Source organism: Manacus vitellinus, unplaced genomic scaffold (genome assembly GCF_001715985.3).
Source record: "Manacus vitellinus isolate BGI_N305 unplaced genomic scaffold, ASM171598v3 scaffold_3_pilon, whole genome shotgun sequence".
In the NCBI taxonomy this organism is placed as follows: domain Eukaryota; kingdom Metazoa; phylum Chordata; class Aves; order Passeriformes; family Pipridae; genus Manacus; species Manacus vitellinus.
The window spans coordinates 41,299,818-41,316,047 of record NW_021940535.1 but is presented as its reverse complement, the minus strand read 5'-3'; the positions used below and the strand labels follow the sequence as shown (position 1 = coordinate 41,316,047).

At 35.9% G+C, this 16,230-nt stretch overlaps 1 protein-coding gene across 11 annotated transcripts in view; it reads left to right on the top strand.

Moving 5' to 3' along the window:
- ARHGAP12 (Rho GTPase activating protein 12) overlaps positions 1-16,230 on the top strand; it is a 76,085-nt gene that overhangs the window by 40,201 nt on the left and 19,654 nt on the right. For 9 of the 11 annotated variants that reach the window (XM_029961782.1, XM_029961783.1, XM_029961787.1 and 6 more), the window contains 4 exons: positions 616-696; positions 9,089-9,214; positions 12,780-12,854; positions 15,414-15,475. In XM_029961782.1, coding sequence (XP_029817642.1) covers positions 616-696; positions 9,089-9,214; positions 12,780-12,854; positions 15,414-15,475 — 344 coding nt within the window. The remainder of the gene's footprint in view (positions 1-615; positions 697-9,088; positions 9,215-12,779; positions 12,855-15,413; positions 15,476-16,230) is intronic. The other 2 variants (XM_029961786.1, XM_029961790.1) reach the window with 1 other exon arrangement.

The following is a 16,230-nucleotide window of genomic DNA, read 5'->3' as shown; positions in this document are numbered from 1 at the left end:
GTGTTTCTGTGCGTATTTTTCTGCAATATTCTTGTAGATTTTTGCTCATCACAATTCTTTCCTTTCTGCATGACCAGTCCCAGTTGTCATGGGTTTACCTCTTTGATTGTAGGAGTTGCTTGTAGAGGTTACAGGAATTATATTGTCTTCGTGTTTTATCAAGGAACTGCATCTCATGTTCCCATTAATGTTTTTTAAAAGTTGTTCAACAAATATCTCTTAAATTATCAGCAGTTGCTGGCTGAGCTTCTTGTAATTTTATGTATAAGATTCTGACACGAATGTGATGGAAAGATTGTGCCTCCTTAAATTGAGAACGTAATGGTGATGAGAATGATATGCCATCTTAAAAGAATATCTGTTTATCACAATCTCTTGTATGATATTGCAGGACTGTTTTCTGAGGAGTTACAGAAAGAAAAGATATTAATGAACCCAATTCAGGATGTTGTTCTCATTGCAATCTAACCTTGGTTAATTAATGTAGGTTGTGCATTAGACACTGCTGAAGTGGATGGCACTTTATTAAAAATTAACTTTAAATCTCAGGTCTCAGAGATTTTGTTTCAACTGTCACTCTGATTACATTTTGTATCATCACATTTCTTTCTGCAGTGGATAAAACATGCAGATGAACAAGGTAGACCATACTACTACAGTGCTGATGGTTCCCGATCAGAATGGGAGTTACCTAAGGTGAGTGACCTAAAAAAGAAACTTTAACAACTTGGGGCTTTCCCCTCCTCCTGAATACATGTTCTATGGGGCCTTTAATGGGACTTATTCACCACAAGAGGACTTAAATATTGCACTTTGTTGTTTATTGCGTTTTTGTGTAATTTTTGATGGTGAAGAGGAAAAAATATACTCGAGGACATGAAAAATGGATGTATGTAATTATTCAGATGTCAAAGGAGATCTTGTATCTCTGCTGAACTGAGCTTTTCATGCAAGGCTGCAGAATAATATCTGTGATTTTGCTGTGATAAGGAAACCTTTATAGGAAAAAAGAAATTTTTTTTGCTGAAAAATGTCCCTGAGAAACTGGTCTATTTTTAGTAGCCTTCTAAATGCTTGTAAGACAACTGTTGAAAAACAAAAGTTTCAGCAGAGTTCTGTGGTATCTTTGAGGATGACACAGTTTCACAAGATTGTGTTCTGGTATTTATTAATTTTGTAATGAAAATAGAAATTTGCAGGGAAGTGACAGATCTAGGGACACTTGGTAGTCTGAAGGTGTACCTAACACTATTTCATTCTCATTTTCACTTTGTAAAACTATAGGGCAATTGTCATAATGATATTGTTGTATACATCTTTTCTCCTATTAGGATGCTTGTTCAATGCTACATAGTAAGGTGTGACCAGTAAAAAAATCGTGTTTCACATGGACTTGTGTGCATAAGTGTATGAAGGAGCATGTTTCTTCATTATTGTTTTATCAGTACAAAAATCAGTGTCCTAAGTCACTTTCACTTTTAAAGGAGCAACCTTAATAGATAGTGCTTTCATAATATTTGTGAGAAAACATTTACATTAAAGTTTATGAGTGAAGTTAAATACTGAGCTGTTTTGTTATGTTAGTAGAAGAATTTGTATCTGAGTCACTGAAGAGTTGAGTTGGGTTTGGGAATTCTCCTGTGTTAGTCTGACGGTAGATAACTTAAATTTTGTAACATGCATAAATGTAACAATATAATCTGTACCTATTGGTTTTATAAGATATGTAGCTATTGCTTTATTATCAGATTTATTAGACGTCTGAAAATCTGATAGACCAGGTTTCACCAGAAGCAATTATTGGTTCAGTATATATAAATGAAGTTAATTTTGGGGAAAAATATCTTGGGTACTTCTTTCTATGACTTCTGTAATGCAGAATGTTTTGACTTGGAAGAAACTGGTTTTCATTAAAATGGATTGCGTTTGGATTTGAGCTAAATAGCAAATTGCCTTTAATCCAACTAGAATAAGTCACAAAGATAATCTAGTACTGTTACCTGTGTCTTATTAGGATTTATTCTAGTATTTATTAGTGCATGCTATTTTAGTGATTCTAAAAAAATCTGAGTTCTGTTGTATTAACAGCCACCTCCAGAATTAAACATAACCTTTGTTTTGGAATTAGTGATCTGATATGCTTTAGTTCTTGTTTATATGAAAGTCATCACATATTACTGTTACAAATTTTCCTTGAAAATTATTTCTTATTATTCATGTGGGCAGAATGTACTTTTTAATTCCTTCTTGAAACTAGAAAATCTTGACTGGCAGCAAATGTGAGGTTAACAGAAGAAAATGAGCGGTTGACTCTTGGATTCATGATCCAAGAGCCTGTGTATTTCCAGAAATCCTTAGATTTTAACTTTAAATGCTGTGGAATAGATTAAATATTTCAACAAAAGATTTTGGCTAGTTTATATAGCTATATATTTGGAGATGTTATTCCTGTAAGTAATTAAGTGTGATTGAAGATTAGTCTCAAAGATCTTGCTGAAGCTGGCTCTAAACGTACTTAGAACAAATGAATTGGAAAGACAGTGCAGACCACAAAACTGCTTTGAAGAAAAATAATCTATATTGAAAACTCTCATGAGTAATGAAAGAAAACCATAGAAACACTTTGGTGTTATAACACTTGCTTAAATGAAAAGTAAGTTACTGAGAAAAAAACCCTACTCTTGGTCAGTTTTAGATCCCAGTGTATTTAGCTCAAATATTGCCTTCCAAAACTTGTGAAATAAAGTGATGGAATAGCAGGTCATGTAGTGCTGTTAAACCAGAAAAAGAAGATAATCCTTTTGTTAGATGGTTCTTAATAATCTGAACTTCTTTAGAACTAAAAATGGTTCAGAGGTTTCTGGAAATAGCACACTAGCTGAGCTAATACTGTGACATTAAAAATCTTCATGGTAATAGCATTAACTGTAAATGTGCACATGCTCGGGAATAACACAGTATTCTTGTACGTGTGTTAAAAATTATGAGGGTATATGTTGGGAAGGGAGGGCAGTTACAAAACAAATTACTTTAGACAGTCTCACAGAAAGCCCTCCAGTCATGTGAATTTAAATAACATCTAGGAATAGCTGAATGCCCCTGGCTGAAACTGATGTTTCAGATGGAGTAGCTTTGACAACTGCTGCAAAGTCTATTAAGGCTCATGATGAGTGTGACCCAGCTTTCTGTAGTGGAAGAGAAGAACATAGTGAATTAATCTTTAAAATGGGTAATAATATTTTAACCATGGTCTCTACTACATCTTACAAAAGACTTTGAGTTTTCTGCTATGCAGCATTCTGTTGGTTTTTGCCAGTTATTAGAAAAACTCAAAACAGCCAAACAACAAAAAAAACCAACAAACCAACTAATAAAAGTTCATTCCTGTGCAGATCACTATGATAAAATATTTTTATTTCCTGTGTAGTGAATGAACAATACCTAAATCATGCTGAGAAGGGCTACAGCCCTATTCCAGAAACCTAGTTTTCTAATATGAGTTTTATTACTTTAGCAAATGAGAAATCTGTATTAAGGGTGGGGGTAATTAAATTGATCTCAGGAGTGAGAACACTCTAATTTCTAAAGTTTTTAAAAAAGTTAATCTATCAAAATGACAAAAAAAGTGAGGAAAGCTATGTAATAAATAATGAAAAATAGCTCAAAGGGGAGTTAGAGAGGACAACCTAATATAAAGTAGAGATCAAAGATCTCTCTGATTTTTAAAATGCATTCCTAAGCCAATACCTGCCCTCCTCCGAGTGAGCTTTCTGATCCGAAAGTAGCCTTTGAAAGAAAATAAATGTATACTATAATCCTCTGGAGTGAACTCATAGTTTTGGTGTTGATATTTACAGACTGTGACATTGCAATTGCATGTTTTCTTCTCACAAGTGCCTGCAACATTAGCTCCCCTTGCTGTATCCACAGGGGAAGCAATAGGTGGAGGAGCTTAATTTTTAGGAGTCTTAATGGACCAACACTCTGTTAATTCACTCTGTGCACTGTCAACATGGGGTATGAGCTCAGGGGCCTCAGTTCTGGTACTCGGGGAATGATTTTCCTGTTGGAGACCCGAATGCTGTCAGACAGAGCATGCTAGCTGAAAAAATGACTGTAAAACATGATGCAGGTCATGTCAGGAAGATATCACGAAATCATATGGTGAAAGGAAATAAAGATGTGAACATGTAAAGAGGGCTTGGTTGTCTTCTGGTAAATTTGTCTTCTTCTGAGCTGTGCTGTTCCTTTTGAGGTTACAAACTGTGTGTGTTGGCAGTTGTATCTACTGCAAGTCGGTGTACTAGACAGTATCATTGGCAATACTGAATCAGCTTCACATTCTTGTCCTAAAATTTTGGACTGCTTGGTGGAAGTTGAGACAGTCCAGCTGGTCCAAGGATCTAAATTGTTTTTGATGGCACAACAAACCTGCGATAAGTATGAGAAGACAGATTTCCCCCCCTCCTCCCTTTTTCCTTTCTGTGGTCTTCCTCATTTGTCCTGGTGTTTGGTGGTTCCCACCTGCCTTCCCTCTTCCCAGATAAGATGAGGGAGGAGGGGAAAGTGCCCCCAGCTTTTGCTTAGGCAAGCAACAGGACCTGTGGCAATCAGTGCTGACTTAGAGCTGCTCATCAAAGATGAGCAGTCTTGGTGATCCTGAGGATTAAAAGGTGAAGCAATGGGCATCCAAGACAGCAAAGCAAACAAAGCAGGTTATCCAGAGGTATCTTTCAGTCACTTGTATGTTAGAGCTAGAGCTGCTTGTCCCAGGGGTCTCTTCATTCTGTCTGGGTTCTGTTCCTTCAAGTGCAGCTGATGCCTCCAACTGCTGCCACTCAGGCATCCTATGGCATAGAATGAGGAATCACTTTCCCTAGAGAAGGAAAGGGAATGAAGTCCTTAAAAAGATAGAAGTATTTCTTATTTACTTATGTAGGTAAAAAAAAAAAAGTATTACTGATTTAGTTGATAAGAAAAGCATAAGCTGTAATGTAGGTGTTTATAACAACACAAAAAAAGTTTGTTCAAAGCCAATGACAGTAGTAGCACTAGAAAGTTTTGTTCTGAGGCAACATTTAATTTTTTTGAAAAAAAAAGAATCTTCTATTTCAGGCAGTGTATTGGGACAACTGCCAATAACATATGAGGTGCTAAAGGATACTAGGATAGCACAATAATTTTTTAAATGCTGCTGTTTTGATCACTGATTGCGTGAAGGTAAAATACTTGACTTCAGGTCTTTACTGACTTTCAGTACCCATTGCTTCCCAGGCTTTTCTCCCTTCACTCACCCAGTTCCTTTCATCTGACTGAGAATTCGTCAACACAAAGCAAGAAGAATATTTTTTCTTTCTTAAAGCTGACATATCTGTGTCGTCTCTGTAAGAATGGGGACAACTGCTACAAATAACTTGGAGGTGTTACGTTTATTTCAGCCACAATTGGGCTGGGACAGAGCCTTGAGCCATGCCACGTATCAGGTTAAAATTAAATGTAAATCACTCAGCCAGTTGAGAGGGTTAGAAAATTTTATACCAAGACAAAGAAAGCCTTTACATAGACAGTGAAGGTATTGAACAAATTCAGCAATGAAAAGAATACTGTGTGACCTAAATTTGTACCACTGATGTCCTTAACCTACACAAAGAGCTGTTACAAGAAGATGTCTGTTTTACTTGGTGTGTACATTCAGAGAATGAATAAATTGCTCATGTGCTCACTTCATGATAGGAGATGCTCCCAATGAAATGGGGAACAAACTGAGGTTATGATGGGTTCGTGTGATGTGACAAATTTGAGTTTGTGGAGGATTTTCAAGGAGCATAAGTGTGTATATTTGGAGTTGTGTGCCGCATTAAAAAAATGCTTTAGAATTTGGAGAATAAAAATTCTTAGAATTGCACCCTAAGAAGATGCCATTAAGGCACATGGCTGTAGCAGAGGTCATCCTGCCAGTCAATGTGTAGTCTTGGATGGGTCAGTTTTATTGCAGTGTAGGGCCCTTGCCTGATCTAAAGCTTACTCCAAGACTTAGGCCTAGAAAGCCTTCTTAGGGTTATGTAAAAACAAGATTTCGTGTGAGGGGAGGCAAGCCCAACCTAGTTGCTTATTTTTGCTGGTAAACAGTGGTAAATATTGTAAAATGCATGTGGGAGAGACAGCAGTTCCTCTGCAGGTGGGTGTCCTGTAGAGGGTCAGTAAGTGAATCAGAGCTGAAACTGTTCTGCAAGGGCTTTTTGAACTAAGATTGAGCCAGAGCAGACCAAAGAGTAGAAGGGTGGTGTCATCCAACCTGGTGAGGCTACTGGCTCTGGCTGCTTCCCTCTAGCCAGTGGACTCTGCCTGGTCTAGAGGATGGAGAGTTCTGTTGGACAATGTGGAGTCTGGAGCAGTGTCTGAATCTCACTCTGATTATCCTTGAAGATCACAGATCAGCTCATGTAATTTAAAAGTGGAGGCTTGTCTTGACCCAGAAATATATAAGGTTTTTATTTCCACATCACTTCCCCCCACAACCTTGCCAGTTTTACTATTTATAATGAATAAAACAAACAAATGAAAAACAAACCCTGCATAAAGATCTGAGCAAAAAATGTTTACTTGAGTCCCCATTGTGAGAAAATGGGGCAAAAATGTCAAATGTTCACTTTAAAGACTTGTCAGTTTACTAACACTGTTTGTATCACCAATGCAAATTATTTAAACCGCTAAGATGCATATAACTCAGTGTTCCAGAGTTTTTAGCAGAGCTTTGTTGATGAGCTCCATATACTGTTGCTTTGCTTTCTTGTTAAATATGTTTAATAGAACTTGAATTTCGTATTACAAGTCCTTTCTCCTTCAAGATGGTGTTGTCTGTTAGATAAGTTAACTCCTGATGTCTTGTGATAGTATCAAAGGCACCTTTTAAATATAAACCACCTGTAATTAGGCTTGTGCCCATATCCTAACATAATTTAAGTCTATGTTGAGATATGGGCACATATCTGAACATATGTTAGGATATGTGCCCATATCTTAGCATAGACTTAAATTCAAGATACATTACTTTAAAATACATCTTTGTTTAAACTTCAGTTCCTCAGGTTACTCAAATGGAAAGTGCACTGAGGATTTCCATAAATAATGTACACCAGTGTCACTAAAGTGTAAATCTATTTCTGAAATAAGAAGTTCTGTTTCACAGCAAGAAATGTGTTTGAATTGCCTACTTAAATAGGTTAGAGCTGCTGCAGGGAATAATGTTTGTTGCAGCCATTTGTGACTTAGACATAGTTTCACTGAAAATTGTTTAAGTTTTAGTAGTAGTACTGATGGGCAATTTTGTTGTAGATTGCTCAGCTTGCTGCTGCAGTTTGGGCTGTGGGAGCATCTGCAGAGTGGGTATTTCCATAACAAGAAAGTAAGCCAGTATTAGGGCCCTTGCAGCATGAATGATGGTTCAGCTTTTGATTTAACAAGGAGACTAACAGAGAGTTGCTTGAAACCTCACTGTTGTAAGGAAGCATGTTGCCATGTGAGTGTAAATGTGCTGAACCCAGTACAAAGGCAGTGCAGGCTCGAAAGTGAATTTCTGCAGTGACAGCCAATACATTTGTCTGTACATGAGCTACCAACTTTTATTCTCAGTACTGCAAGATCCATTCACCAGGGAGTATTTTTCTCTCTTATGCCTATTGAAATAATTTAATGAAACATTAGAGTTATTTAGCTTTTAAGCATCTGTTGACTTATTGGAGCATTAGCTCTCTTCATAGTGAAATACAAAGCTAACTCAAGCATCGTGACTACCATGGCAGTAGTAATGCTGGTTCTTTATTTGGGCAATAAATATAATTATTATGCAATTTAGCTTAGATTTAGCATTTATGTTGTTTAGGTTAAACCTTGGCATACTTTGTTGTTATATGCAGGTATAGGTTATTCTGTCTGAAGACCTGAGGCTCTGAGCTTACAGTAGAAATCAGTAGCAAAATCATAGAACTCGGTGTGCTTGCAAAGATTATTGCTTTAGCCTTCTCAGATAAAAGGGGCACTTTTCCTTGTTACTTCTTACCTGGTGGATTCTAGTGCTTTACAGGACTCCAAAAATGCTGCCTTAAATTTCTTTCTGTGTGTAGATTTTAGTTCGATATGACTAGAAAGAATGAGATTTTTTTTTTTAATGACTTAAAACCCCCATATGCTGATGTTGTCTTTTCTTGTTTGCATTTTCAGTATTAAACTTTGTTTAAAATATTTTTAGAACTTTTTATAATGTATTGATTGTTATGATGTAAAATGTCAACACTAGTAATGATAAGTATGCTACAGTTCTGAGATCTAATTAAATGCTGTGCTCTTCTGATGACCTTCACATTTTCTCAGTCTCTATATCTTTGCATGAGTTACTAGAAAACCTATGTTATGGTGAATACAGTCTGTCCTTGGCTGTTACAGCTCTAATAAGTCTTAAAATTATTTCCTGCTAAGTATTTATTTTCCGTGCTTATAGAATGTGTAGATTTGTACGTTGTGTGTTCGTTCCACACCAGAAAATTCTTTTATAAGTACTTTGGTGTGTTTATTCTGAAAAAGCAAGTCCTCACCCTCAAGTTTTCTCTCCTAGACATCCCAAATCTTTGGGTTAAAGAGGATTATACCCAGGCAATTTTAAGAATTTAAGTACCATACTGCAGGATAATAGAGTTTTCTTTTTCTTACACATGAACTGGACAGGTGCTATAGTACTGTCAGTGCAATATGAAGAGTGAATGATTAAATCTTATATTTATTGTGATTTCTTGGTGGTTCTCAATACCCTGTTGGGTTGCAAAATCAGCAGTAAGCTCTTGCACAAGAAATCGAATATCTCTCTGCCAATGGAGAGCTATCCCAACAGGCCAGTCTTAGTTACTGCTTCAAAGAGGACTAAAGGAGAAAGGAGAGTTCTGAAGACCAAATGCAAAATAAAACCAAGGCTGTTTTCACATCCTTGGTGACAGTAGGAATCTGAAAGTTTGCACTGTTTAGGCATGAGTGGTATGTCCAAGTCTTGTTTGCATGAATCAGATTCTACTTACACTTTTATTTTTCTCTTCTTTAGTATAATGCTTCACCACAGCAGCAGAGAGATATAATAAAGAGTAGGAGTCTGGACAGGAGGCTACAGGAACCAATAGTTTTAACAAAATGGAGGCACAGCACAATTGTGCTGGACACCAACGACAAGGTAGGAGCAAGCTCAACAACATGCTGAAATACCAGCTGTTTCTGATGTGTGAAGTATTTAATGTAACAGAAATGAATAAGCATGAATTCCTGAAATTTCATTTGTATGTTCTCTTGTATGGTGTACAACGTTCAGCAAAACCAAGGCCTGTTCAGTAACTTTACTACTGTTACTTTGTGAATAGTAGCTCTTTTCATGTTGTCCTTGAAGTATTTTAACTAGTGTTAGTTCAGGGGTTGGCACGCACAGCGATTTTACTTATGACTGTGAATTTCCCAATTCAGTTTAAGCTATGAATTGTAATTAGGGTTTGTATTTGAGAATTATGGATGTGGGCAAGGCTCTTCTGTAAGGTACAGTGATATTTCAAGCCTGAATGTTTTAATTGTAAGAAACAGCAAGTAGAAATACACTTGAAAGATTGTAGATGAATAATTGAAACATACATAGAATTGAAATAAAAGTTGCATTTGCTAAAGTAAAAACTATAACATAAAGATTTAAATAGCAGTGTTATATAGTGTATTTATCTTTTTAATGATGGTTCCATTGAGTGCCACTGTAATATCTCGAGAAAAGAGGAAAAGCTGTGTGTGGTTATTGCAGAGTTTTAATGTTGTTATTGAAGGGCAGAGACGGTACTGAAAGTGCTGAAATGCTTGGCTTTGATCCTGTCCAGAGCTGAGCTGGTGTTTAGTCTGAAAAGACAAGACCTGTGGGTCAGTAAAAACAAAAGCTGTTTTCTGCCCCTTTTAGATAGTCTGTTTTGGGCTGCACAGTAACAGATTCTGCTTAGGCCAACAAGGAGATGGGACCTCTCTCTCCTTTGTTTCTCCCTCTGCCTGTCTCTCTTCACTTTGACTTTTGTCCCAGCCATTTCTGCTTGTGCTGGGACATTCTCCTCACCCACAGGCAGAGTTGATGTGAGCTGAGGAGGGAGGAACTGAAATGGGTGGTGTAGGGTGGTGACTTGCTGGTTTCTTTACTTCACTGCAGTCTGTCCCAAGATTCATGGAAAATGAAATACTTTGTGATGCTGAAATATTAGTACAGACTACTCAGAATGAGATACCAGGAAATGGCATTGTAAACTCCATTTTCCTAAAGATACAAAAAAAAAATGAAATTAATGTAGATTTGGGAGTGTAAGGAAAAGCCTGTGAGTGGGCTTGTGCAATCGCAGATGTCAAAAGCAAATTTAAATGGACAAAACACAGTAGTTGTAATGAAAAGGGATCTGCTACTCAGAACTCTACTTGCTTGGCTTGTTGTTTCCAGTACATTTTCATGGACTTCCTTTTCAGGAGTTGACTTAGGTCTTCAGAATAGGATTTATTGGATTTGATCTTGAGCTTTTGAGTTGTCAGTTTAGAATATATCCTATGTGGTGTTTAGGAGGCAGTGGACCATGGTTGGCTGGGAGTTTGCACCTGTACACATTAGTTTAGCTTGAGCGATTCTGAGATCCCGCTACTGCTCCTTTCCCCTCCTCCTCCTCCTCTTCCTCTGCCTTACACATCCTTCTGTACTCAGTGTGTGTTGTGGCATTGCATGAGAGACAGCCTAGAGGGAGCCCTGATAAATCAAAACTGAGTAGACACTTCTAGCTTCATGTGCAGTTTATGCCTCACAGGTATGAACAATTTTGTTGCAGGTAGCTTAAAGTTTTGACTTTGCTTTTAAAGTAAAACTTTTTAATTCTTGGCATAAGATTTACTTCTGTTTTGAAAAGACCTTCATGTAGTGGTGCACTGAATGAAGAAGCTTTTGTAACACATTGAATAAGTGGAGATGTTTACATTTCTTCAAGTTGCAGTGTTCAGGTATAAAGAACTTGAACACAGTGAAGCAAAGATGAATGTGTATAAATCCTAAGTTTAATAACCAAAAGAAATTGTATACGTCAGCCTTATTTGTAAAGCCTAAGGCAGCAGGCTTACATTCCTTTAACATCTTCAAAGCATGTAGGCAGCATGTATTTTTTAATGGTAAAGAGACTTATAGTTCATATAAAGCACAACATTAATGCTTTGAGAAAGTTAAACATACGTCGTGGAACATTAAACTGTTTTGTGGAAATAATTTTTAGTGCATTAATGTACCTGTTTTATTACCACTAGCGGGCACACTGTTAGTATATTTGCTTTAAATTAGTATGTGGTTTGTTACCATAAATACTGGGTTTCTTGTTCCAGAGTTGCTTACTGTGTGAAAGCTATCCCACATCCAGAATGAAATAGGAAGGAAAACAACTGGTATTTGTCTGGGTAGGCACATGAACTGCAAGTTTGCTTTTTAGCTGACTCCTAGGGAAGCTATCTTCTTTTTACTTATTTTGTTTTCCTGGAAAAACAACACAACTCAGTTGTATGAAAATAGGCCATTCAGAAGAGTACTTGAAATGTGTCAGAGTGAAAGTATGGGTTGCTATGGCTCATGAGAATTTGATGATACCAAACATACTTATTAACAGTTTGTTGGCTGTGGCACATATCTTTGTATACCCATCAGCTAGAAAATTTCATAAGCAGAGGAAAAAATACCTTCCTGGGAGGGACAGTGCTGCTTTTCTTAAACTGAACAATTTTTTTGTCTTTGCAGACATCTGAAAATATGGAACTTTTAGGCTGTTCTTAGGAGTGCTAAAGCTCTCTGTTATTATGCTACTGAAAACTAGTGGGCCACTTCTGTAGGTAGATTTACAAGTGAATTTTAAGGCACAGGTTTGCAGAGTGTTATGTAATGCTGCAAAAGCAAACTGAATTCGGGAGAGTTATCAAGGGAGTTAAAAAGAGGGAGTGGGGAAAATATGTTAATGGTGGCAGAGAAAGTGATGTTTTTCTTCCATTTGAAATTCTTTAACAGATTTTCAAGCAGCATATTTGTTCAAAGTAATCATTACTTCAGAGGAAATGCACATGCCTTCGGTTTTTTTGCTGCAGATGGGCAATTTTTCTAGCTTTCAGAGATTTAATACTTTATTTTTATAAATGGTTAACATTTAGTTTAAAACAAAAACCCAAACCTCTAGAGATTTTTAGTGTTTGATTATAAGGAAATTAATGATCATGACTCACAAAAATTAATAGAATTGGTATATGTTTTTCTACACATATAATGATTTATTATACTAATCTTATATTTACTAACCACACAGACATATTTTGTTCTTTAAAATATTAGTATTTAGTATGTGATACCCTGTAATAAGTAAATATGCTTCATAATTTGAGAGCAGTGTCATACAAAAGATCTACCCCTTAATAAGGATGAAGGTTTGCTTTAAGCTGATACAGCATGTATTAACATTTTTTTTCAAATGGTTATGTATTAATTAACCCAATTTGAGTGTTGTCTGTAAATCTTGTAAGGACACTGTTTAGTTAGCAAGTTTACAATATTGCTATCTGAGAATGTCATGAGTGATGAAAAGAAGTACTTTTTTTCCTAATGTATGAATATGTAAAAAGAGAGAGGGAGAAAGTATCTTTAGGGTTTAAAAAAAAAAAAAAGAAAATAATTGTAAGAAAAATAATAACTTATACTGACTATTTGAATTTTATAGGAATCATCAACTGCTTCTAAGACCAGCTTTCCTGAAAATGAGTCCTCTCCTTCTTCACCAAAGCATCAAGCCACAGTCAGTATGCAAAGTGTTTAAATAGATAAGTAGATGTTGTAGAAACTGGGCTATTCATGACTAGGGATTTGAGGGTAAGCCTTCTTGTTGTTGAGAAAAATAATGGGATAAAACAATTTGAAGGCTTTACATTTTAAAAGGAATGCTTTACATCCAACTCTGCTTTCAGGAAAAAATGTGAATTTCTTTGGTTTAAATGCAATTTAGTAATACGAGATTGAATTAGAAATTCACCATGGAATAAAGTTATGTCTAATTATGTAGAACTTGGTTTACTTTCTCCAACAGTCACCTCTTCTCATCTAGCATCTTGAGAGGTAAAAACAGAAACAAATTCCCCCTCTTCACAGTATCCCTCACTGTCAGTAGTCAGTAATAGTTTGTAGTATTTGATATCTCTAATTTTGACTTGATTCAGTCTCCTTAAAGAGACAGAGGACCTGGCATAAATAAACTCTGTCCTTTTGATTTAGTAAAATAATTAGTGGGTGAAAAACCTAAGCCTGTCCAACCCGTTATGAATGTTTAACAGATTTTTTAATATCAGTTTATATTTTAAACGTGATTCCTTTTTTAACAACAGGGAATAATTAAAAAAAATGAAGGTTTTATCCTTTTTATTTTGGAACTGTACTACAGCAGTATTGAAATAGGTAACTTGATCAATTTTACCAGCCCTTTAGTAGGAACCTCAGGGCATTAAAGGCACAACTTCTCTAGTTTCATTCTTACTCTGCATGCGGGGGAATGGTTCTCTGGCTTATTCATGATAATCAATTCTTAGAGCTCTTCAAACAGTTTTTCACAGTAAAATAAACATTGTTTATTGAGCAAGCATAGTTGATAGCCTTACAAAAAAGGAACTATTGCTGCATGTGATCCAATTTCTTTAAATATGGCTCAGACCTTGCATTTCTAAACTTGTGTTTTTCAGAAAGGCTCACTACTACTTTAGATAATAGAAAAAAAAATCCATATTTTCTTTAACTATCACCTGGGATTTAAATATTCCAAAGAAAACTGGTAAATTTTTGAGTATTTTCATCCTTAACTTGCTTTCCACTTCTTTTTCCTGATTACATTAATTTTCCCGTTAGTACCCCCTAGTGTTGCTGCTAAGTAGGGCATTATGATACTTTTTCTGAATAGCTCTTCTGTGGAGCATCCCCACTGGTCCCATCATGAGTAATTTATTAAAACCATAATTTATTTCAGAAAGTACAGGTTGCTCAGTCACTGCGAAAGATGGTGAAAGGCTGTTCTGCTTATTAAAGCCAAAGGCCAATGAAGATATTAATTGAGTAAGAGTAATAGTTACCATTGGACTGAAATAACATCTGATCCACCAGCTAAACACCTTTGTCCTTTAACATGTCCTTTCTGTATTTAATGTGCTGGGTTTGAAACATGTAGGTAAAATTTTTAAAGTTCATGAAAAACAGATCCGTGTCTCTGGTAAGAGTGTTGTCATGGTATTCCAGCAAAAAAAGGTTCTTCAATATAGTATTCTGCAGTCAGGGTCCACTTAAATTTGAGATTTAGAGGAGAATGCTGAAGAAGATTTATCTTGTGTTTTCATTTTATCTAGAATTGAAGTCATTTTTTTAAGGATAAAACTAATTTGGATACTTTCAGTAGTTGATTGTTTCAACTAATAGCTTAGTTCATAAATGAAGTTAGAAGCTGTTACTGAAAAGGAATTGATTAAAAAAATAATGTAATATTCTTTTAGCACCATTGACTGGGATGACAGGAGAAAATGATAGAATGTGATAACTCATCTTGAGATGATGGTATAAATGAATGGTTTTACTTTTTATCCTAGAATGCTTTTTCAAATGTTCCGTTATATTATTATTTTTGCACAGAAACTAGAAATACTCACTCCAGCTATTTGAAACCTGCAAACACCCTTCTTGTTCAGCAGTGTTCTTTTTCCACCCGTCACTGACTGATCTCCAAATTTTTTAGTAGGCATACTAATATAGATGGTTTTCATCAACAAGACATAACTAAGTAGTTTAAAATTCTAATATTTTCCTTGGGGATAGGAAAAAAAAAAATCAAAGAAATGTTTCTCTCATCTATTTTTAACATGAATATGTTAGTATTTTCATGCACTTCAACCATGTTTTATTTAAAATATGAAATTGTGTTAAAATTACTTGAAGAATTTGTCAGGGAATTTAGGCTGTTTGTCAGCCTTTTTTAGTAAAGGACAAAAACACTAATGTGCTATTACACAAATAATTATAAATTTACGTTCATAATTTCTACTGTTTTCTATCACAAATTATTTAGTTTAGTGTGTCCAAATAACCTAGGTCTTGATGAAGGAAAGCTTTTTACCCTCTGAATGGTAATGAGTACTTCCCCAGAGGAATTTTGATTTTGCTCATCTCTGCATATTTAAATAGGCTTAAAGACAGTTTCTTGAAGTTATTGCATGGGTAAAGATGGCTCCTTGCCAGCAATCGATTATTTGGGGGATTGAATTTGGTGATGTGATGTTAATACAATCAGATTTTCTTTTATATTTCTTATATCTTACTCTTACAGGGCCAAGAAAAGTATGGTTTATTAAATGTGACAAAAATTACAGAAAATGGGAAGAAAGTTCGGTAAGTCTTGGACTTCTAGAAGTGCAGGTGCTTAAGGTTTGTGTAAAGTCTCTTATGTTAGGACAGCATGCTGGGATTTGCAGCTTCTTACTTTTTGTCTGAATTTGCCTTAGAGGCTTTCCTGTAGGACACAGTGTTAATCTTATCCCATGTGTTTCTCCCAGTGAGCTAAAGAAAATGGACTTCAGAGAGCCAGAGGCTCATGTATACCAGGACTTCACACAAGGCAGGGAATTCATGAAGGTGTATTGAGGAGCTTTTTAAAATGAGATTGATCGACTGATTTAAGAGAAAATCTGTATAGGATATAGACTGTCTTGTTCCTTGGATAGAATTGGTGTAAGAGGAGCTTTCAGAGTTTCACTCCATGTCCTGTAATTTCCAAGAAGTGTACATGCTATGTGCTCCTTAATTCTTCCTTCACTCTGCATGTGAAGGGTTTGAAGCAGTGTAACACCTGACATCAGTCTCCCTGTAGGTGATGAGTGACCTCATTTCCAACTTCCTTTCTCTGCCTCCCAGGCAGGCATTTGCACTAGAAATCATAATGTGTAATCAGATAGTGCTGGCTAACATACATTTCTAGTGTTTTGCAGAGTCAATGAAAAATACTGCATAAGTGTGGCACATCCTCAGACTTAATTTAGGTTTACTTTTTGCCTTTTTTGCCTTTTTTTAAAATTTAATCTTTTAGATCTAATATTGTGTTACCTCTAGTTCAGTGTTTCTGAGACTTCTGGTACATGAAGAATGCT